The 23,926-nt window shown below is 42.3% G+C and overlaps 1 protein-coding gene across 6 annotated transcripts in view; it reads right to left on the bottom strand.

Moving 5' to 3' along the window:
- Positions 1 to 23,926, bottom strand: part of EPB41L4A (erythrocyte membrane protein band 4.1 like 4A) — a 211,469-nt gene that overhangs the window by 94,516 nt on the left and 93,027 nt on the right. For 4 of the 6 annotated variants that reach the window (XM_054031887.1, XM_054031883.1, XM_054031884.1 and 1 more), the window contains 4 exons: positions 19,112 to 19,163; positions 17,489 to 17,567; positions 11,698 to 11,795; positions 8,934 to 9,054 (listed from right to left, as the gene is read on the bottom strand). In XM_054031887.1, the coding sequence (XP_053887862.1) occupies positions 8,934 to 9,054; positions 11,698 to 11,795; positions 17,489 to 17,567; positions 19,112 to 19,163 (350 nt within the window). Of the gene's footprint in view, positions 1 to 8,929; positions 9,055 to 11,697; positions 11,796 to 16,342; positions 16,433 to 17,488; positions 17,568 to 19,111; positions 19,164 to 23,926 lie in introns of those variants that run through there. The other 2 variants (XM_054031886.1, XM_054031889.1) reach the window with 2 other exon arrangements.

The following is a 23,926-nucleotide window of genomic DNA, read 5'->3' as shown; positions in this document are numbered from 1 at the left end:
TGTCGAACAGAGGGGAATGATCACATCCCTCGATCTGCTGGCCACACCCCTACTTATACAGCCCAAAATGCCGTTAGTCTTCATGGCAACAAGGGCACACTGTCGACTCATATCCAGCTTCTTGTCCACTGTAACCCCTTTTCTGCAGAACTGCTGCCTAGCCATTCGGTCCTTAGTCTGTAGCAGTGCATGGGATTCTTCCGTCCTAAGAATCTGCACTTGTCCTTGTTGAACCTCATCAGGTTTCTTTTGGCCCAATCCTCTAATTTGTCTAGGTCCCTCTGTATCCTATCCCTACCCTCCAGCATATCTACTACTCCTCCCAGTTTAGTGTCATCTGCAAACTTGCTGAGAGTGCAGTCCACACCATCCTGCAGATCATTAATGAAGATATTGAACAAAACCGGCCCCAGGACCGACCCTTGGGGCACTCCGCTTGATACCAGCTGCCAACTAGACATGGAGCCATATAAACGTTATTGAGACTGTAACTTATGAATATACCAGCATCAGTTCAAAAGGATTCATCAATGTGTATTCCAAAGAACTTCACATCTTATGCTTTAGCCTGCAGATGTTGCCTTGGTGAAATGTTTCACTACTAGGTTTAATATCATCCATCTCCAAGATGTGATATGGGTCCCAGGATCTTGTCATAAGATTTCAAAAATCCTGTAATACATGCCGTCTCTCTTTTTCTTATCTCCCCATTCCTTTCTTTTGGCTAAGAGTGGAGATCTAATCAGCTGGTGTCTTCCCAGGCTGGGACTCCCTGCTTTTGCTTTTATGTGTGACAGGAAAGAGATGTGTGCAGTGTAGAGGCAAAAATAGTAGTGAAATGCCAGCCTCCAGCATGAATACAGAAACCTCCTATGGATATATAAATGACTCCATCCTCTCTGTGGATGGAGCAGTAGAGATGATGATTGTAGACTTCTACCTCCTTATCAAAACGTAGGAGTTGAAGCAAGCTGAGGGTGAGCTTCGCCCTCATTTCCAAGGGTTCCTGGGTAAGAAGAGGATCCAAAGCCCACTACAGAGAAACCTCGCAAGGACAAGATTTCTTTCTTGGTGGATTTTTGGTTCACTTCTATATTTACGAATATGCAACAGGGTCATATGTATTTCCCAATTCTGTGGAACCACCTCTTATACATCCCATACTGCAAAATTTTGCTCCAGAATTTGATTTTTCATTTAAAAAAATTATGTTTCTAGCCCTCATAATTTTGAAACAAAACGTTCACTGAAGCACTGTTTTCTTCAGAGTCTGCAGACAATCTGAAACAACAGCACTAAAAGGTGCAAATTGCGCCACTCATCTCAATGAGTTAACTCTCAAATCTATCAATGACAATTTAAATGTCAACACTGCTATTTCATTTCTGATTTTGTTTGCAGAAACATCATGCTAAATAACATGCTTCTACCACAATTCCAAACTGCCTCTCAACCTGTCAAATGCCCCAACTGTCCATTCAGTAACCATATATTTGGAAAAATCTCTAAAGAGGAAAGGCACTGCTCTGTGAAGATGTAAGCTGGGGCTAGTAAAGAATGTGAACAGAGTCTTTCCCAGCATACTCTGAGGACATAGGAAACAAGGTGAGGGGAGAGCTAGCTGTAGAAACTCTTCACTGAAAACATTCTCAAACATTCAATATTTCATCATATCTTCCAAGTTAGAAAAAATGAAGGGATCCAGGTACCAAGAAGTAGCTCCATAATTCAACTCAGAGTTTTAAACTTTCTCTCAGTATACACCATTTTTCAAACTTCACAATGTTACTTAGAATCACAGAAATGTAGGGCTGGTAGGGATCTTGAGAAGCCATCAAGTCCAGCCCTCTGAACTGAGGTAGGGTCAAGTAAATCTAAGCCATCCCTGATATGGTTTTTGTATGACTTGTTCTTAAGAACTTCCAATGATGGCGATTCCACTCCCTTGGAAGCCTGTTCCAGAGCTTAACTGCCCCTATAGTTAGAAAGCTTTTTTCCTAATATTTAACCTAAATCTCCCTTGCTGCAGATTAAGCCCATTACTACTTGTCTTACCTCCAGTGGACATGGAGAACAATTGATCACAGTCCACTTTATAACACACCTTAACATATTTGAAGACTGTTACCAGGTCCCCACTCAGTCTTCTTTTCTCCAGACTAAACATGCCCAGTTTTTAAAATCTTTCCTCATAGGTCAGGTTCTCTAAATCTTTTATCATTTTTCTTGCTCTACTCTGGACTTTCTCCAGTTTGTCCATATCTTTCCTAAAATGTGGCACCCAGAATTGGAAACAATACTCCAGATGATTGGGACAATTACCTCCCATGTCTTACATACAAAACTCCTGTTAATACACCCCACAATGATATAAGACTCATATTCAAGTAGTGATCCACTATAAACCTAGATCCTTTTTCAGCTGTAGCCTATCACTTAGCAAGTTGTGTAATTATGCATTTAGTTTTTCCTTCTCACATGAATACTTTGCACTTATCTTTATTGAATTTCATCTTGTTGAATTCAGACCAGTTCTCAAATTTGTCAAAATCATTTTGAATGCTAATCCTGTCCTCCAAAGTGTTTGCAACCCCTCCCAGCACAGTGTCATCCAGAAGTTTTATAAGCATACTCTCCACTCTATTGTACAAGTCATTAATGAAAATATTAAACAGTCCCTGAACCAGGACTGACCCCTGTGGGACCCCGTAAACACGCCTTCCCAGTTTGACAGTGACCCATTTTGACAGTGATAACTACTCATTGAGTACAGTCTTTCAACCAGTTATAGTAATGACCTTATAGTAATTTCATCTAGACCACTAGTCTAGGCTAGTTTGCTTATGAGAATGCCACGTGGGACTGTGTCAAAAGCCTTACTAAAATCAAGATATGTAACTACCCTAACCACTAGGCCAGGAACCCAGTCAAAAAAGAAAATTTGACAGTTACCAGGATCTGGTGCCCCCTTGCTAGTTTATGTATGCCACTGCAGTGGTATTGTCAGAGAGGAACTGAATGTGTTGGGCTTAGATGAGGGGCAGGAATGCACAGCAGGCTAAGCGGACTGCTCGAAGCTCCAGGATGTTGATGCGCTGCGTCCATGTTCTTTGCGTGGCGTGTCCATGGAGGTGGGCACTCCAACCGGCTAGAGAGGTGTCCGTGGTGATGGTGGCTGTGGGGGGCAGAAGTGGTGAAGGGAATGCCTAGCAACACTTTGGCAGGGTTGGTTCACCACAGTAGGGAGGTCCAGACCAGATGTGGGACAATCAGGAGGACATCCAGGTGGGTCTGCAGACTTAGAGGAGCCACAGTTGTAGACAGCGCATGTGTAGGCAGGCAGGGGGCATCACACGGATACAGGCCACCATGTGACCAAGGAGGCAGAGACAGTGATGCCCTATGGGGTGTGGATTGCAGCGTAGGGCTACCATGGGAGCCATCAGGGTGGTAAAATGGTCCACCGGGAGGAAGGCCCAAGCTGTCAGGAAATCCAGGTGTATCCTGATTAAATGGATTATCTGCGCTGGAACAAGCAAGGACTTCTCCTAGTTGATACAGATGCCAAGAGTGGCATGGAGCAAGTGGAGAGCACAGATGGTCATCGTCGTTTTGGTGAGGGTTGGCACCACTAGTAGTCAGTTGTCTAAGTAAGGGAACGCAGAGTACCCCTGTTGTCACATTTGGGTTGCAATGACCGCAAAGACCCTTGCGGCCATCAAGAAGCTAAAAGGAAGAACTCTGAAATGGTAGTGGTTGTCACCCAGGCCGAAAGGAAGAAACTTGCAATGGGCCATATGGATGTCAATGTGGAAATATACATCTTTCATGTCGAGGGGTGTGAACCACATCCCCAGGGGAAAGGAAGGGATGTTTGATGGAAATATCATCATACGGAACTTGGTTTTCCTGATTAAGGTGTTGAGTAGTCAGAGATCGAGTACAGGGCAGAGACCTCCCTTTTTTGAGATGAAAAAGTACAGGGAGTAGAAGCACTTGCCAACAAAGAGGTCAGGCACTACCTCAGGAGATTGTCTGCCTCACGTAGGAGGCTGTGATGAGAGAGACTCTCAGGAGGTGCTGGGGGGGGCGGTGGGAGGGGAAGGTAAGAAACTTGATAGAGTAACCATGTTGTACAATCTCTAGTACCCAACGTTCCATGGTGATCTCCATCCAGTTGTGGGCAAATAGGTCAAGATGACCCCAAAGGTGGTGCTGGGGGGCCGGAGGTAGCAATGTGGGGAGCTTGTAGCTCTCGATATGCATGTCAAAACTGGGCCTTTGTTTGATGTTGTAGTACAGCTGAGGAGGCGGCAGTAGCTGATGGTCACGGATGCTGTGATCTTGGGAAGCCATCATGCAGGCTCTTGATACTGGCCATAAGCGGGCTGGTAGGGTGCAAGGAGTGTGGTCAGAAAGATGGCTTCTGTTGCTTTCAACAGAGCACTGGAGTGTAAATCCCGAGAGACTGGAATGTCACTCTTAAGTCTTTCAGGGAGTGGAGGGACTCATCCGTCTTCACCAAGAACAACTTGTCCTCATTGAAGGCGAGGTCCTCAATCGTGGTCTGGACCTCCCTGGGGAAGCTGTAGGATTGTAGCCTGGAGTCTCATCGTACGACGATGCCCGTGGCAAGAGAGTGGGAGGATGTATCTGCTGCATGCACCACAGCTTGGAGGCTAACCTTGACTGACAGGCGGCCTTCCTCCATTAGAATCTGGAATGGATGTTGCTTGTCCTGTGGCAAATCCTCCAGGAACTCTGCCAGCTTGGCATAGTTACTAAAGTCATACTTGGCAAGCAGATCTTTGATATGCAGAACTGCAGGGCCGCAGAGGAGTAAACCTTGTGGCCCAAGAGGTCAAGGCACTTTGCTGACCTATCTGGGGGGGAGAGGAGGGGGAGGTATGGGAGTGCTGCCTCACCCATTCAGTCGCCGCGTGTACCACCAGCAAAGCGGGGTGGGAAAAAAGAAAGTCATCCCCCTTGGATAGGATAAAATAGCTGCATTCCACCCTCTTAGGCATGGGGGCACAGGAAGCTGGTATGTGCCAGATTGCTCGGGCAGGTTTATGGGCAGTGCAATATGAGATGGTCCCCTGGTCTGGAGGATGTCCACCAGCTGGTGGTGTTGCTCCAGAACTTCCTCCAAAGGTATGCCCAAGCCCAGGGCTACCCTCTGCAGCAGCTCCTGGTATTGCCCATCATCATCAGGAGGTAAGAGGACTGGGGGAATCAATGCATTGGTGGGAGAGGAGGCGGCAGCTGGCAGTCCTGGCGGAAGCAGTGGGATCAGCTCCCATTCCATGTCTGCCTCTGGGTCTAAGCTGAATGGTTCCAGCACAGGCACTCGGATGGAAGAATCTGAGGCCTGTGATGACAGGTACAGAGGGTGGTATGGGTCCCAGGGTGGCCAGTGTGCCCAAGGTGTTGGGTCCTGGGGGACTACGGACCCTAAAGATATGTGTATCAAGGTGGCAGTGCCAAAGCGCACCCTGCCTGGTGCAGTGATCATGCCCAGGAGTCTGAGCTGCGCCTGGACACTGGGGAGAATGCGGTTCCTCTGCTATCTGTCGCAGTCTGAAGAGATCTCAGATAGAGGCGGAGTCGTCAGTGTGAGCGGTCCTACAATTGCCAGGTGTGGACTCTAGCCCAGGATGACTGGTGCATCCATCGGGGGACTATAGTGCCGAGAGCAGCGGCAAGAGTGGATATGGCAGGTCTAAGTGCACCATTGGGAGCAGTGGTTCGACAGGGGCCATGTGCAGTTAGGAGCGTGGGGACTCTGGTCACACCAGGGGTGCATGCTGCGGAGGGCTGTCCCTTGGTACAGCCGGTACAGTGGCTAGTGATGCCGATACTTCTTTCTTCCTTTTGGCTTTTACCCTCTGCATGGGTAAGCTTAGGAGGTGGCATGATTGGATTTGCACATGACTTCTTGTGCAACCTGGCACAGCTTGGGGAGGAAATGCTGTGCTTCACTGCAGTCCATGACAGGGACTTGCTGTGAGGGCAATGCGAGCACTTATGACCCTCTCGCTTGGCATTGTCCTGTGCCGGTGGTGCTGTTGGATCAGGGCGGGAGTGGTTGGTGTGGCACTCATCACTGGTGAAGGGCGAGGCACCATCGGTTCCTCCAGTCCCAATTGGACTCCACATATGGCCAGAGAGCCTCCTGCTTGAGGAACTTCTGGAGTTGCAGGAGATGAGCCTCACAGGTCTGTAGACAGATTTCACAGCCGCAATGAGATGCACCTTCTCAAGCAGTCCAAGCAGTGGAAGTACTCGTTGCTCACTGAGACTGAGTGAGAGCATGACACTCAGTCCTTGAACCCAGGGATGCAGGGCATAGTTCCCTGACAAGTACCCTTGTAGGCAAACTACGAGTGTGGAGAGAGGATTCTGACCCTGACCATGTGGCAATAAGAGGAAGGAGCATCACCCTCCAGGACCTCTTATAACCTAGGCTGGACCACAAAGCAATGTGTGACGCACATGCAGGTCATTGGACACTTGGACTGAAAATGTCTGGCTCCAGCGCATGGCACACATGCGTACCCGCGTTTGGAATACACATAGGGACCATCACTCAATGAAGAACTTGTTTTTACTAAGCACTGTTCTCTCCATGAACACGTACATTCCCTCTCTGATAACCACCTTCTTGTCTTTAGCACTGTCACCCTGCCCCCGACCTCATCCCCCTGCTTCCTAATCTTTCCATGATTTCCAATACATCTACATCTATGACTTCTTTTCCACCCTTCAGCCCCCCGTTATCTCTCCTCCATTGATTCCTTCCATTCCACTCTCTCCTCCAATCTTGACTCCTTTGCCCTTCTCTCCCATCGGAATGTCTAACCTTTCCCACTCTTACCCCTGGCTTACCTCCAAAATCTGTTTCCTCTGCTCTTGTTCCTGTGCTGCTGAATGTCTTTAATGGAAGTCCCACAGCAATCATACTGATTGTGTATGGTTGCTGTGGGACTTCCATTAAAGACATTCAGCTTTGCAAATTCACTAATTGCAAATTCACTCTTTTTCTTTTTTTTCTACCACTTTCTTAACCAAACAGCTCTATTTCTCCCTCACTGAATTCCACATCCACAAAAACAGCCAACATTTTGCCACCTTTGAGTCCCTCCTTAGACCTGTCTCTCCATCTCCACATAAAAGCTTGTAATTTCTTTTTTAAAAAATCTATATGATCGAGCATGATCTCTCCTCTAATCCACCTTCAGATCCCTCCTTTAGTCTCACCCTTTGCCTTGATGCTACAAACCCATGCAGGCTAATATTGGCTAGGCAGGTGCAAGCTAATACTACAACTACGGATTGGCTTATTAAACCTACACATTGTGCAAAATATATGTAAAAACATTCTCTTATTAACATAACTGTCCTCCATCACCACTCATTTACCCCCATTTGTTTTACACACCCCTGTGTGTTTTGTCTTTAGAACTAAGTTATCTAAAGGCAAGGGTTGTCTTTTATTTTACACACAGCCTAGCACAATGGGTCTAGCACAATGACTGGGAATTCTAGGCACTACTGCAATACAAACAGGGAGGAAATAATGTCCTCAGTTAAGCACTGACCAGGGACTCAGAAGACTTGGAATCAATTCCTGGTTCCGACACAGCTTTCCTGTGTGACACTGGGCAAGTCACTTTCTCTGTGCTTTGGTTTCCCATCTTTAAAATGGGAATAATGGTACTTCTCTGCTGCACTGAGAAGTTATAAGAAGACTGTACTAGTAATATATTAGTGATTATGAGACACTCAGACAATAAGGTGATGAGGGCTACATACATAGATAGAAATAAATAATAATAGCTACCTTCCCCTAAAAGGGGAAGGTTCAAGTCAAGGTGCTGACTGGCAAGCACCCCAATGTCAAGGGATGAATGTTCAGGGAGGGGCATGCCTCTATATATTTGAGGGAAGTTAACATCTCCTCTCATTAAGCAAGACATTGATAATGCCAATCTGCAGAAACTACTAGCTGCAAGGCCCTACCTAGCATTTATCAAAACATATATTTTTAATGTAGCAAAAGCATCAGGGTATCTACACCTACATACAAGAATGTTAGTCTTTTCATATAACCCTTTAATACCTCAAACAAAATTAAGAAGAAGGGGATATAGTGCAACAGTCATAAAAGCAACTTGCTGATCAGTTCTTACTGGGGAGATAAGCGTTGTTTCATGTTCTGTGTATTAGGTAATAACATGAGAGGACAGCATGCTTATAAATATAAAAGAGAACTCTTTATTAAGAGAACTATTTAGCATTCAACTCTTGTGTACACAGACTAACTTCCTGTGCCTTCTCCAAACTCTTCCCTACTGCAAACCTTCCTTTATGTTCCATGAAGATTGCTATATGCGAAGCTCCATTACAGCAGTTAACAATTTAGCAAGGAAAAGGGGGCCCACAGTATTAAGTGCTGTATGTACACATATCGAGAGAAGATGAGGAACTGAGGCACAGAGAGATTAAGTGACTAGCCCAAAATTACACAAGAAGTCTACGGTAAAGCTGAGAACTAAATCCAAATTTCTTGGATCCCAGTCCAGTGCCTTAACCATAGATACTACTTTCATTCCCCTCCACTGCAAAATTCAGAGTGGATAATCTGGACATTTATATGTATTTTTAGAAATGTTTTAACTAAAGGCACCTAAAGTACCATATCTATTCTAGTTATATTTCTAAACAGTTCTTAATATAGCCACTCCCCCTGTATTATCTCTATTTTAGATTTCTGATGAGCATAAAAGGATGTTTCATGTCACTAGCAGATTCTGCAGACCTTCATTCTGTCATAATAAAGATATGTGACAATATATCAGTTCCTTCTTTCTTTCTACTTAGCACACGTAGCACATGATTTCCCAGGCATAGTAACAAAACTGAATTCTTACATCAGAGTTTTGTGTATCCGTTCTATTGCATCTTCCAGTTCTTCCTTCTGGTCTGGAACAAATCGGTATTCTGACACATAACCTGCAGTGTGCTTATATGGGTCATAGTCTCCCAGCTCAGCTATGGGGCACAAGAAAAAAAATTGTCACAAGTTTCAAACATTTTCCCATTACCCAAAAGATGTATTGTCTAACCAATCTGCATGTGCCACTGCACCTCTTCCCAAGTAACTCTATGAGCTCATCACTCAATAGGTAAAAGAAAACTATGTTTTTTTACTGGAGTGGAAAAATGCATGGCAATGTTTTGCCTTTATATTAGTTTATTAACAAAGCAGGGTAGACCAATTCATGCAAGACTGGAGGAGCAATTTCATTAATAACATGATTTTTAGAGAAATGGAAGGTTCAAGGGCTAGGAAATATGGTATGAAGTTTGTCACCTTTGCAGAACTGGAGTTAATTTAGTATAGGTCAGAAATAATTGCTACAATACGCTACTTTGTGGCGCATGTGAAATGAATTGATGTGCTGAGTCAAGTTCTTAGAAGATTTGTGCCCATATAATAAATACGAACATTCAAATGGGCATTGACTGGTATCCTGGTTGGAAGTCCTAGCAGAGAAGTCAAGGACTAAATTAGAATGGAGATGTAACTATCCTGTCAAGCTTAGAGGTAGTCCTTTGAGAAAAAAGCTGAAGTACCTATAGGTAAACGAAAGACTTCAGTCTCCAGTTAATTTCAGTACATTTCTTGAACACTAAATTCACTTTGAAAATCAAAATAATGTATTTAAAAGAAATATGGGGACTTTGTTTTAAAATTTAATCAATGATTATGCATTTTAAAATAATTGTTTTGGGAGTGCCCTGGAATTTGCATATACAAGCAGAAGTGACAAACTATTTGTCTAATGAGCCACAATCATATTTTATATCCTTGCAAACAGCTGTATATTAAATGTATATCTTAATCAGGGCTCAATTCTACAATTCTAATTTACATTGGGTAACATTTATCTGAGTAACCCCACTGAAGTTAATGGGATAATTTGTGTAAGTGCTACTTAACATGAATAAGGCAGTACCAAACTTTGGGCTTCATTGTGCACTTTAATAGTGCACAATAGAGTAGGTGTATCTCCGTGTGCTGTAAGGCTTGCCGAATGTATAGTGCATACTGCACTCTATGTTGTTGCCAAGCCTATGGATGGGATTCCTGTGCTAGTGCTTCTGTCTTATAAATTCAATGTTTCACACAAACATATGCATTACGTGAGGGTCTCTATTTGCATATTTTTTGTCAAATTCAGCCCTGATGTAAGAGGGCATAACTTCTTATGAAGTCAATGGAAGATATGCCTGTTTCTGCCAGGGCTGAATTTAGCCCTTCGTAACTATTGTGTACCTGTTCTAGCTCTCCTATCCAAAATGAACTTTCCTAGCTATTTCCTTGTGGCATTTAAAAGAAAGAAATATTGGTCACTGAGATTAATATCCTACAAACAATCTTTGACTAGAGCTGCAGATTCCCACAGTTTAGCCACTATGCCTATGACCGGGAAATAGAGTATATACTTGTTCCTATTTCTCATAATCTGTTTGAGGCTGATGCAGACACTGCAAAACAATATACCTGACCAATATATATTGCAATATTTCACAGTCAAGGCACAACTGTCATTGAAGTGAAAGGCCTATCACAAACAGCCTTCTGGGCTGGGTCATATCACCTTCCATAGTTGGGGAAATGTCAGTGAAAAAAAACCTCAGAATGTGACATGCTTTAACTTTCCTAAGAGTCATGTCATATGCCATGAAAGTCTCTAATCTCCTTTTCCATTCAATAAGTTATTTCATTCTGTTGTGATCTCTCAAACATGTTGTTCTAAAACTGAAATTAAAGAAAGAATATTTTCGGCTTGTATTAGGTAGCTGCTACTGAATCATATTTGGATTAATGATAAACTGGATAATCTTCACTTAGTACCTGCCACAGATGAAAACTGTAAATTATGAGTTTTCTACGCATAGTTCCCAAGAAAATATCATAAATCCACGATATCCCTGACTGCCAAATTTTGCATTTGGATATCTGATTTTAGCCCAAAGATGAGCAAAATCTTACTTCTTACTAACTTTCCATTAATGTGAAGTAGTTCATGTTTGCTCTATCAAATCCATGGGATATACTAGCACTCATGAAATCTGCTTCTCAAGTGCATGCTAATAAGTGAACTGTACAATTAAAACTCCATGCTTCAAGTCAAAACACATCCCTCCCCTTTATTATCTTCAAGTATTAGTATTGACATAATGTGGTTTTTGCAGGACTGCATCATTTTGGATGATCAACAGATTTGTCTGGAGGCTGCTGCCGGCCCTTCAGATCTATACATTGTTTGATGAAATAGAAAATATGATATAAATAATATTGGGCTATAAACATGCCCTGACTTGTAATGTTATCAAGCACTGATAGAAAGTTCTCTCTGTGGACAGTCTCGGTAACTCAACCATCAATAACTGTCAGATATTTCAGAAAAGAGTCCATAATATCTTCATTTAAAATTCATGTAACTGGTTCTATAGAATCTGTACCGAAATGTCACCTATTTATAATTCTCCTGTTAGTCTCTGTAATTTAATTTTTTTTAAACTAACATATAAAGACTTAGATTAAAGTCTCCATTTGGTGGCAATATTTGGAATAAATCATAACATTAACAAAACAAAAGTGATCAGTTGGTCAGAAGAACTCACACTGAATTGCATATGCTCCCAGCTGAGCTGCAATGTTGATGGGACAGGGCATGCGACCTTGCAAAACATCTTGCTTCACCTGCAAAAAAAATTGATACCTAAAACAAAGAGAGAAAATGAAGTTGTTAGTTCAATATTAAGGATTCTGGTGTACTCAGTAACATTTTACTGCCTTCAGGTTTATTGTGGGGGGGGGGGAAAGGGTCTGTAGCTCATCTTAAAGTGACATGGTCAACTCAAAAATCACGTTTGCATCTTCTGCAACAATTTTTTTACTATTAATGTTCAAGTAACATCACGATTATCATCACTGAAAGACTGGAGGAGGAAAAAGTTCTCTAGTTTTCCAATTTGTTTCCTTTGTGCATTTGACAGCACATTGTGATAGTCAATTTCCCTAGAAAGAGACGGTTCCCCTCGTTTGTGTGGGATTTTCAGACAGCAGCAGGAAAGAGAAAACATTTTTTAAAATCAAACACGAAAATATAATTGTAAACCCACACAGGGACAAATTTTGCCCTGGCTAGTGGAGCAGAACAAGGGAGACACAGGACATAAGGCACTTGCTTACTCGCTTGTGTGGGCTTGTAACAGGGTCTCCAAACCCCATACTGAACACAGACAGAGGCGGGAGGAAAGTCTCTCCCATTTACAAGCAAGCAGCTTGATCACAACCCCAGGCAGCTGCCAGTCATGGAGGCAGGCATCCACAGCTGCAACCAATAACGGAAACAGAGCCTGCAGTAAAGAAAGGAGTGTAGAGAAGGAAAGGGAGGCACTAAGGCCTTGGATAGCAAGGTGGTAAGAGCTTTGCACTAGGCTGCCTCCAAGAAAACAGCCAGGAGACTGAAAGAGATGGGAAGCCCAAAAAATGAGGGTCTGACAGGCTTAACTGAAGGTGAGGATTGAAGAATTTACCTGACTGAGAGCAGACATAGGAGGGTCAGTCAGGAGAAGCTGAGGCCCCTCAAGAAACCACCCCAAAAGGCATTGATGTACCACAGCCAGCAAGTGTGGGAGGAAAAATAGACACCACAGGCAGGGCCGGCTCTGGCTTTTTTGCCGCCCTAGGCAAAAAAGCCACCCGCCGCCCGCTACCCCCCAGCGCAGCCGCGGGCTTGCAATCCCCGACCGGCCGGAGCGCCGGGAGCAGGGCGGAGAACCCGGCCGGGGCTCTCTGCTCTCCCCGGTGGCCAGAGCGCCGGGAACAGGGCGGAGAGCCCGGCCGGGGCTCTCTGCTCTCCCCGGCGGCCAGAGCACCGGGGAGGAGGGCGGAGAGCCCCCGGTGGCCAGAGCGCCGGGAGGAAGGCGGAGAGCCCCCGGGGGCTGGAGTGCCGGGGGGAGGGCGGCGAGCCCGCTGCGGCTCCGCTCTCCCCAGCGGCCGGAGAGCTGCGGGGAGGGCGGCGAGCCCAGTCGCGGCCCTGCTCTCGGGCTGGAGCACCCCGCTGCGCCGCCCCCCTCCAGGCGCCGCCCCAAGCACATGCTTGGTGAGCTGGTGCCTGGAGCTGGCCCTGACCACAGGGCCACTATATTCCATTCCTCCACTTGCAGGTGGGCAGGAAGAGGTGGGGCCATGGCTCTGCCTCCCAGCCAATTGGGCTACATAACTTTGTTAGTGCAGAGTACTTCCCCCTCAGAACTGGAGGAAACCAGAAGAGTAGATTGTGACTCTCAATCTGCTTCCAAATCTGCCCCGGGGCAGCACAATGCACTTCCCCTTACCCAGGGCTCATGGTAAAGCCACAACTGAGCCCAAACTTAGCAAGAGGAGTCAGGGGAAGGGGTAGTAACTGAAGTGACTTCTAAGAATATTTTTAAACTGACATTTTAAGCTGACTGTGTCCCTTTAAGCTCTGATATTGCCACATATTCACAAAATGTATTGCATACAACTTCCTTAATCACAACTGCACACATCAAAAACGTATATGGTAAACAGCTCACACAGGCTGGTATAAATTAAATGAAAGTATTTGATACCCCCTCTTTAGCACATGAACACTGAATTCCTGATAAAACAATATGAACAAGAGAGGATCAGAGTAATAGTAGGTAAGAAAACAAGTTATCTAGTTCAGTTTTTCAGATACTCTAGTACATTTAAAGGAAATATTTTTAAATGCTGTTTATACCAAATGGATATATGTCATACCGTATCACATCATACTGAAAGAATATCAGTGATTTCTTACAAAAACAGTTTTTAAAAGATCTTTTTGTTATACAGGCACAAATTGGTCATACTTACATACTGAACTTCCCTTATTCAGGAACTCATTTATTTTACAGAGCCAAATAACTGCATTATACATTATTATTATTAAGTTTATTTTGTATTTATTATTGCATTATCATTATTACTCTTGTAAATACTTGGTACTTTCTATGTGTTCATAGTAAATTATTGAAATATGTTTGTCTTTTGGCAATCCAGACTGCAAATTATGTGGTAAATAATCTTTGCATTACTTTGTCAAGCTCAAATAAAAATTGTCAGTGTTCAAGGATCTTTCACTGCTATTTAATCTGGGATCCTTCCAGCCCAAATAAGCTTCTTTTGCTGATGGTCTCCACAGACATCATGGGCATTCCAGGATATACAGCTGTGCCATTTGCACCCTATTTCTTATTGGAGAGGAAAAATGCACAGTTATCTAAGCCTCTCTTCTTCCCAGGGCCAAATGCCTTATACAGTGAGAAGGATTCACCACAATGGTATCAGGAAACACAGAGTGCACACTCCTTAGAATTCTAACTCACAGGTAGACTCTTCTTTGAATGAATTATGGTGACAGAGAAGAAATTAAGGGTGTTGTGGAACTCACAATATCTCTCTTGGCTGACAGATTAGAAACGAAGTTCACTTCCAATATATATCTCCTCCCCTCAGCATTTCCATCAGTTGTACAAGACTGAGTATGGCCTTACTATGTGTAGCCTGCTGCACAGCCATTTTCTACAGCTCGCCTGGATATGGATATTTTCCACCAGTTCTTTGGGATTTCCCTAGTAATTACAGAAGTGCAGGGATGCACAGTTTCCTCTGAGTTGTGAACAGTGTCATTTTAACCACCTCACATTTTATTCATACATATCTATTCTCACAGTTAGCATAATCTAAAGTAAGACAAAAACAACTTAACCTGCTTTTAAAAAAATTCTAATTACTCCCCATTTTAGGTACATGTTGGCTCCATTGATTTGCCTCCATCCTTCACTTTAAAATGTTAACTACTTGGCTCTATATACAGTACAAAATACATACAATTTAACACTGCACGTTATTGCCAGAAGCATATGACACCGTTTAATGCAGGGACAGTATTTACAAAGGTGATAGACTGTGGGAATAGATCTGACAACATATGGGACAAATCTTCAGAGAAAAGTTATTTAAAACTAGAAATCATATTCTGCATGAAAGGGAACTTAGAACTAAATATTCTAAAGTAGGTGGGTAATAAATACCAATTCTTTTGCTAAGATGTAATGCTAATGTGGATGGGAAAATAATGCATTTTGAATAATTATTTAGATAATAAACTAATACAAAATGGGCATAAACATTCAAATCAAAGGCTGTCAAATCAGTGTATATACATCTAAACCACCATTTCAGGCACAAAAATGCTGATTTGAGAACAAAATGCAAAACTGGAGGCTTTATCTTAAGTGTCCTTATGTGTGTATTTTCACTGTGGATTTGAGGAAGAAATAGCTTTTAAAAAAACAAAACAAAACAAAACCCCACAATTTGCAGTCAGAAGCATCAGTTCTGCCTCCTGTGAGGTGATGATGCTCCTAACTCCTATTGAAGTCAGTGAACGATGGCGATACTTAGCTTCTTTTAGGATCAGGCCTCTAGTCCAAACTTGTACCTCAAGTGCTCACCATATGCTCTGCCAAATTGCATAGATAATGGTGTCTAAACATTGCTTGGGCAAACACACCCAGGAGATATTGATAACCAGTCAGCATTTATTTTTGCCTACAGAACACATCAATTTCTGGTGTAAAGAGATAGATTTTTACTATTCAAAAATAGAAATCACATAATGTGACAGAAGTATTAACATCAAATACTGTAAGCTCCATACAACTTTACATAAAAAAAGAAAAGTCAGTGACCCATATTCCACAAATAAATATAGATAACAGTGGCAAAACACTGGAATCACATAGCTAAGTTTGAAAATTATCACAATAAAAAAAAGAAAATTGCTTTAATCCGTTCTATGTAGAAGGCGGTGATTCTAGCATAAGTATTCTTTCTGAAAACGTGTCTATTTCCTACAGGGTTTATAGTAAGAGCCCAAAGAGATAAAGGCTCAAATAGTTTGATGGCATTTGATCATGCAGATTCTTAGATATGTATTATTGAAGATTGCAATTATAAGATTAGTACTTTCCTATGCCCCCTCCCCACCTACTTTTAAAAAGCCCAAATTTTGTGTGAGCAAACATATTGCACACACAAACGCAGACTCACTAAAAACGCACTGTGCATGCCAAAATGCTTTTGGCATAGATTTATGCACCTAATAAGCAGTGCAAATCATTAACTGACCTTGTTATAAGCAAAATTAATGCATTTTTTTTAAATTTAGCTCTTAACTGCCATTTCACAGATATGAATCCAACCTGCCTCCAGAGTAGTAATCACAGCAGGTTCTGTTGCCGGAGTTCTCTTCCCAGGGCCATCTTTTTTCCCCTGTGAGCAGGGTTGAAAGTGGTTCTGGAAAAGTACAGGAAAACTATATCAAACTTTCGGGGCAGATGGGGCATTACACTGCAACTAATGCGTGCTTTTTCACTGTACAGAGTCATAGTAGTATTAGTTTTTCCTAGTTCAATATAAATCTTGTCAAACTGGGAGGTTTTGTCACTATGAGGAAAAACTAATGCCAATATGGTAAAAAACGTTCTTATCATAGTAGTACAGGAAAAATATTTTTGCTTATTTTTCACCATTAACCACCTTGAGTTAGGAAATGAAAATTTATGTGTGTATTGTAATAAAGTTTGGCTTGTCATGTTTCACTTGAGCATAAATGTGGACAGCAAGAGAGGAACATTTCCACGTATTTATTACTGCCAATCAGCACGCTACATCAATATGTCACTTGAATATAAAATTTCTTTGTGAATCTGAAATGAACTGCCAGATATCTTTTATACATAAAACACAATAGATAAGCTTGTGTGTGTGTGTGTGTGTGTGTGTTTATGCAAGTGTACTTCTATATTATTAGGGGGCGAACTGTTATTTAAATGAATCATAAACGTTATTTTGCTTTTCCACATCTTTTGCATATTTTTCAAAAGACCAAGAGAAACACTTCTTTAAAAAATAGTTCTGGAATTTAAACCATGGACAATTAAAAGGAAAGCAGGTATTCCCTACAGCCGTATTTGGATACACAAACTGGGAGGAGGTAATCTAAAACCTCTCTCTAGAAGCATATCCATCACAGGACATGTATAAATCCAAATGTGACAATACATGCTTAAAAAAGAAAAATTCCCAACAATCCATACAAAACCCTGACACCTGCCCATGTATCATATAGCACAGGTTCAATCTGATCTTCCAAACAGGTTTTTACTGAACAATGCAAGCTTCGTCTCAGTTTTCTTACAGACACAGGTGTAAAAGCAAAAACAAACAAAAAAGACAGCAGCAGTGTGCACCTGCATATATGTGATTACAATCTTAATTTTATTAATTATGATTTCAGATCAGCACATCATATGCATATCACCAATATTGAAACTATATGCAATACTATACCTGGTTATTTCTTCCTTAAGTTTGCATGGATCTTCTGCATAGAATTTAACACCAAAATATAGAGTATATGGTGGCCCAGCTACAGGAAAGAGAGAACAATTAACTTTTGTAGTGCATATTTATAAAATAAAATCTTTCATTATAGAAGAGCTACTAAGCTGTCTATCTATCCAAGAGGTTTACAGAGCCCGCCGCCGCTCCCCCCCCCCATCACCACAGAGTGAAGTTCCTAATGGACTCCTCATGGAGTCCCTTTTCCCTATACAGAGTATACAAACTTTGTTGGAACAGGATGTTTTTGGTTTTTTTGGTTCTTGTTTCTTATATTTATTTGTGAATACAACACTATGTCCAATGTGAAACATTCCCCATGATAATTAATAACTGAAAGTATAATTATGCGTTATTTACCTAGTAAAATATTTTGAATTTTGTAATTTACTTTTTTTAAAGTTTTAGCTCTCGAATAAAATCCAGTAACTCAATCCTACAATTCCTGTTATGATCATATTTATTCCCATGCATACTTCCACCAACTTCAGCCAATGTGCCATTGATCCAAGTGACTGCAGTAGGACTATGTGTGACATTAAAGATACACATGGTAGTAACAACCTGCAGAGTCGTGCTTAATCCTGCAAATACCTGCCACCAGGAATTGAATTTACTACCATGTATATAGTCCCACAGACCTCACAGGGCCCATGAAATATAAGTGTATTTACATTTTTGTACAAAACAAATTGAAAAGCAGCTTCTTCTGCCAAACCCAGAGTTCAGATGCCTGTTCTTTTTTCCCTATGGCAGCTACAAGACTTTCCTGTCTCGCAGATGACAATTTAAAACTCTGCAGGGAATTCTGTGCTAGGTAGTTATGATGGTATTATCTGTTGCAAGCAAATCCAATGCAGACCAAGGTAGATAAACAAAATTGCTGCTCCAATATTTTGTTTTAAAATATGCATGTAATTGTAATTTGAAATCCTGCACATACAATGCCAGATTTCCAAAAGTAGCCAGCATCCATAACTCAGTGGGAGATGCTTGGTGCCAAGCACTTTTAAAAATCTGGCTGTATTATTTGTGATTTTACTATATTAATTAGCAATATTTTTACAAAATGTTTCCAATTTTCTATTAAAGTAATATTATTAACCTTATTAAATAATATTTTAAATTATGGGATATTTGTCTTTGATATCTAAAGAGTGACACCAATACATAATTCATTAAAAAAACTGAGCAAATTTTTGAATATGGACCTAAGAGGCAATATTTTTTCCACTTGTAGAAGAAAAAAAAGTCATTCATGTTACTTAGCAAGGCAGAGAAATCAAAAGCAGTACAATTCTAAATTATACAAGTAAGAACTATACCATATATCAGTGCTTCTATTATTCTAACCAAAGGTTAATCACAGAAACATCCTTAAGTAAGAGAAAGGAATTACACTCAATCAATGTATGTAATTTTGATATGGCTATTAACTGCAAAATTGATACAGCTCAGGAAACTATGAATCTGTCATGCCTCAAAAATCAAGGCCCACTACTCCGCACATATGGTGTCCTCTGTCTCTTCATCTTCAAGTAACTGTTTATGAGGTTCAAGTGAAATACATACTGTTTATCAATTCCTTATGTTCTGCAAGGGTCTTTGCAGGATCCAGCCAGTACTGTGAGAATAGATATGGAAATTAGTCATTTACCATGGCAAGCTATTAAAGATTAACTTCAAATTATACATTTATATATTACTATTTTCCCCCAAATTCAGTACAAGCGAATTACAAACAATTATGTTAACTATTAGGCACAATGAATTTAGGGCCTAATCCAAAGGAAATTGACTTTTTCTTCTATATTGGTAAAACACAGAAGCCTGAGTAATTTGTTGGTGGTGGTTATATGTATTACTATAAAAATCTGAAGTATTGCAGTCTGCAATCTGTAAATGAGAAAAACATTGTCTTGACAAGTGTGTTCCTACACATCTTCCACGAGGAAGGAGTCATAGTAGAGGAACGACACGGTCACTTTCACATTCAGCAATAGCTGTTGAATACTGCCTCACACTCAGATTTACAAGAGACACTACATCCGTTCAATCAGCTGTATTTTATTACAGATGCTAACTAGGAATCTCAGCTAAAGCTGGCAGTCCTGAGCTTGACTCCTAGAGCCCACAGGGCTTGTCTACCCGGTGCTTTAGTCCACACCAGCTGGGATGGAAACTCTAATGAACACCAGCGTGTCGCACTTACTGGCCCATGTGCATGTTCATGTAGTACTGTTTGAAATAGGATTACAGTAACAAACACTAGGGAACTTTTAGTGCATGCCAGCAGCATCCACGTGGGCCAGTTATTGCACAAAACACTGGTGTGCATTCAAATTTACACCCCAGCTGGTGCAGACTACAGAACCATGTAAACAAGCCCATATCAACCCTATTCAATTAAAACTGATAGCTTCAGAAGAATACAGATAACACATCTGACACTATGACAAAACTTCCGAAACAAAATAAGAAATCTTGCAGTGGCTATTCCTCAATAACCCTCCAAAAATAGAAACCTTCTTAAATTTACAGTGAGAGGGAAGAAAAACAAACAAATCACTTGATAAATTTGTTCAAACATCCTATTGGAGCTCTTGTCAACTTGCATTATAAAGAAGCACCAATCCTACTTAGCAGGACCACTTATAAAATAACAAATAGACTGCAAGTCAATCAGACACAAAAACTAAGCAATAAAGACTGTACAAAATGGAATACAATCCACATTCTGACTTCAGAACTCTTCTCCTACTGAGATTAGTACTCTGCACCATAACACAAAACACATATTGCCCAACTGGTTTGTTCATCATGGATAGCTCTATGCTATGATACAAGAGACAATTGAAACTACAGTTTCAGAAGAATTCAAAATCCAGTCACAGAACAACTATATGACTTCTCTCATTTCAGCAAGCTCTATATTCCTCTATAATCTGAGTCTGGATTCCAGATTAGATAGGGGCATAGGACTAGAAATTACTTCCTCGGCCATTGTGTCCAGTCCCCTGCTATCACAGGCAATCCCATCATATACCGTATTTTCCGGCGTATAAAACAACCTTGTAACCCAGGAAAATCTTCTCAAAAATCGGGGGTCGTCTTATACGCCGGGTGCTGAAACTTCTGAGCTGAATCTGCGGTCACCACATATGTCTCCCGGGCTGCTGCGGCTGCCTCCGCTCCCTCCCGCCCTGACAGGAGCGTGGGAACCAGCTGTGGCTGCCGCGGAGTGCCCGGGCGGGGGGACCCCTACGGGGGAAGGGAGCCACAATCTGCACAGGAGCAGGCCAGGGGCGGATCGGGGCGAACAGCGGGGGGCGGGAGGGCATCTTGCCCCAAGGGGTGACGGCTCCCAGACAGAGCGAGCGAGCGAGCCGGGGCCCCTCGCAGCGGCACTTACTTGATGTCCTCCCAAACCTCCGGGCCGTAATTCCGGATCACCAGCAGCTCCAGGGCGTGATTGATGAATCCGTACTGGGGACAAGGGGCGAAGGGGTGGGGGGAGCTCAAAAACGGCCGCGGCCGCATGAAAGCAGCAAGGGCGGAGCAAGCAAGAGACAGAGCGGTGCTGTGCCCAGAAAAACACGCCTCTTTCACCCGTCTGGCCCGCCCTTGTATCCTATTACCTCCTTCTCTGACTCTCAGATCTCGCTCCTGGCGCGCATGTGCGAGATCTGAGAGGCAGAGAAGGAGGTAATAGGATACAAGGGCGGGCCAGACGGGTGAAAGAGGCGTGTTTGCACTACCGCTCTGATAGTCTTGGAGACAGGGAGGGCTGGGCAGGCAGGGAGAGCTGACCAATCCAAGCAGGCTTTGTATACAACAACCAGCCAATCGCCGGTAAGGTACATCGCTTGCCGTGATTGGCTGGTTGTTGTATACTGGGTACCACATACAGTACAGCACCAGTATCTGTACCTGTTCAAACAGTACAGCACCAGTATCTGTACCTGTTCATACAGTATAGCACCAGTACATACAGTACAGTATACAAATGTCCAACAGTCAAAACCTTATCATGGCTCCACCAGCAAGAAGAAAGAAATATGAAGCCAGTTTCAAACTTAAAGTTGTAAACTTTGCCATGGAACATAATAATTGCGCTGCTGCAAGACAATATGGAGTAACAGAAAAGATGGTTCGGGACTGGAAAGCAAATGAAAAAGCATTAAAGAGTATGCCAAGGGGTAAGTGTGCATTAAGAAGAGGCACCCCACATTGGCCAGAACTCGAAAAACATGTAGCAGACATGGTGAATGAGCATCGCCAAAATGGTTATGTAGTGACACGAAATAAAATACATTTGTTTGCACTTCAGTGGGCCAAATCTAACCCAGATCACAGCAACAGATTTAAGGCCACTGTATCCTGGTGTACTAGATTCATGGAAAGGCATAATATGGTACTGAGGCAAAAGACGAAAATTGCCCAAAAATTACCTGCAGATCTTGATAGCAAAGTAAATAGTTTCCATCGATACATAATAAAACAGCGCACTAAACATGGCTATGCGTTAAGTAGTATTGGAAATATGGATGAAACTCCAATGAATTTTGATATGGTTGGAAATAAAACTGTCCATCAAAAAGGTGAAAAAACAATTTTAATTAAAACAACAGGACATGAGAAGTCCAGTTTTACAGTGGTACTAGGATGCACAGCTGATGGCAGCAAACTGAGACCAATGATTATTTTTAAAAGAAAAACAATGCCGAAACTCAAGTTCCCTGTTGGTTGTTTTGTACATGTGAATGAAAAAGGCTGGATGGATGAAGAAGGGGTAAAGCTATGGCTTGATAATGTATGGAGCAGGCGACCAGGTGGACTTATTCAAAAATGTAGTCTACTGGTGTGGGATATGTTCAGGGCTCATTTAACTCCCAGCACCAAGCAAAGGCTTGCAAGACTAAACACAGATGTGGCAGTTATTCCTGCAGGATTGACATCGTTGGTACAGCCACTGGATGTGTGCCTAAACAAGCCATTTAAAGATCGCATTCGAGAACAGTGGAGTGAATGGATGGTTAGTGGCGAAAAGTCATTCACAAAAGGAGGAAACATGCGTGCTCCACAGTTGGATGTTTTGTGCAAGTTTGTCATAAAAGCCTGGAATGATATTGATGCAGAAACAGTAATCAAGTCTTTCAAGAAGTGTGGCATATCAAATTCATTAGATGGTATGGAGGACGACTACTTGTGGCAAGATGAAGAGGAAGCCGAAGCTGAGACCACACCATCTGATACGGAATTCGATCCATACGATGACTGCCTTACAAATGTATCACAAGATGTCATTGATGTACTTATGATATCAGATGACGAACAGGAGGATTTTGAAGGCTTTTAAAGGGAAACTGTCACACCAGCAAAACCTGTAAAAATACCGTAGCTTGCAGTTATGATGGGCGTTGCTAACTCGCCAGGGACTTGCCCGGCACTTGCTCTCTCTCTATTGTTTGTTATCTTCCTCCTATCATCATCAGTTCCAGTTTGGTTGACAGCTTAGAAAACAAACAGCATGGCAGCTCCCATGGGTTTATTGTCTTATCCTTCCTTTCAGCTTTAGAGTGAATTAGGAAAAGTTTAATCCACTTGCACTGTTTTATGTTTACATGTTTGATGACAAACAGCCTTATGTTTACAAGTGACAGTTTTCCTGCTAAGTACCTGCATGTCATAAGCATTTGAATTAAAATTACCATATTGAAATCAAATCTGATGTTTTTTTAATTTTTATTTGGTGTGCATTGGAAAAGGGGTAGTCTTATACGGCGAGTATATCCCAAACTCTATATTTTAACTGGAAAAGTTGGGAGTCGTCTTATACGCCCAGTCGTCTTATACCCCGGAAAATACGGTAATCCCATTGACAAATTTATCAAACTCCATCTGAAAACTAGTTAGGTTGTTTGCTCCCACTACTTCTCCTGGAACTTTGTTCCAGAACCTCATTGCTCTGATGATTAGAAACCTTCTTCTAATTTGCAGCCTACATTTATTCAAGGCCACTTTATCCGCATTTATCCCTTCCTATTGGGGAGAGGGATAGCTCAGTGGTTTGAGTATTGGCCAGCTAAACCCAGGATTGTGAGTTCAATCCTTGAGGGGGGCCATTTAGGGAACTGGGGTAAAAATCTGTCTGGGGATTGGTCTTGTTTTGAGCAGGGGGTTGGACTAGATGACCTTCTGAGGTCCCTTCCAACCCTGATATTAATTCTGGGGGGAGGGATAGCTCAGTGGTTTGTGCATTGGCCTGCTAAACCCAGCATTGTGAGTTCAATCCTTGAGGGAGCCACTTAGGGATCTGGGGCAAAATCAGTACTTGGTCCTGCTAGTGAAGGCAGGGGGCTGGACTCGATGACCTTACAAGGTCCC

This window comes from Malaclemys terrapin, chromosome 6 (assembly GCF_027887155.1).
Source record: "Malaclemys terrapin pileata isolate rMalTer1 chromosome 6, rMalTer1.hap1, whole genome shotgun sequence".
NCBI classification, from domain to species: domain Eukaryota; kingdom Metazoa; phylum Chordata; order Testudines; family Emydidae; genus Malaclemys; species Malaclemys terrapin.
This window is presented reverse-complemented; position numbering and strand designations above follow the sequence as displayed.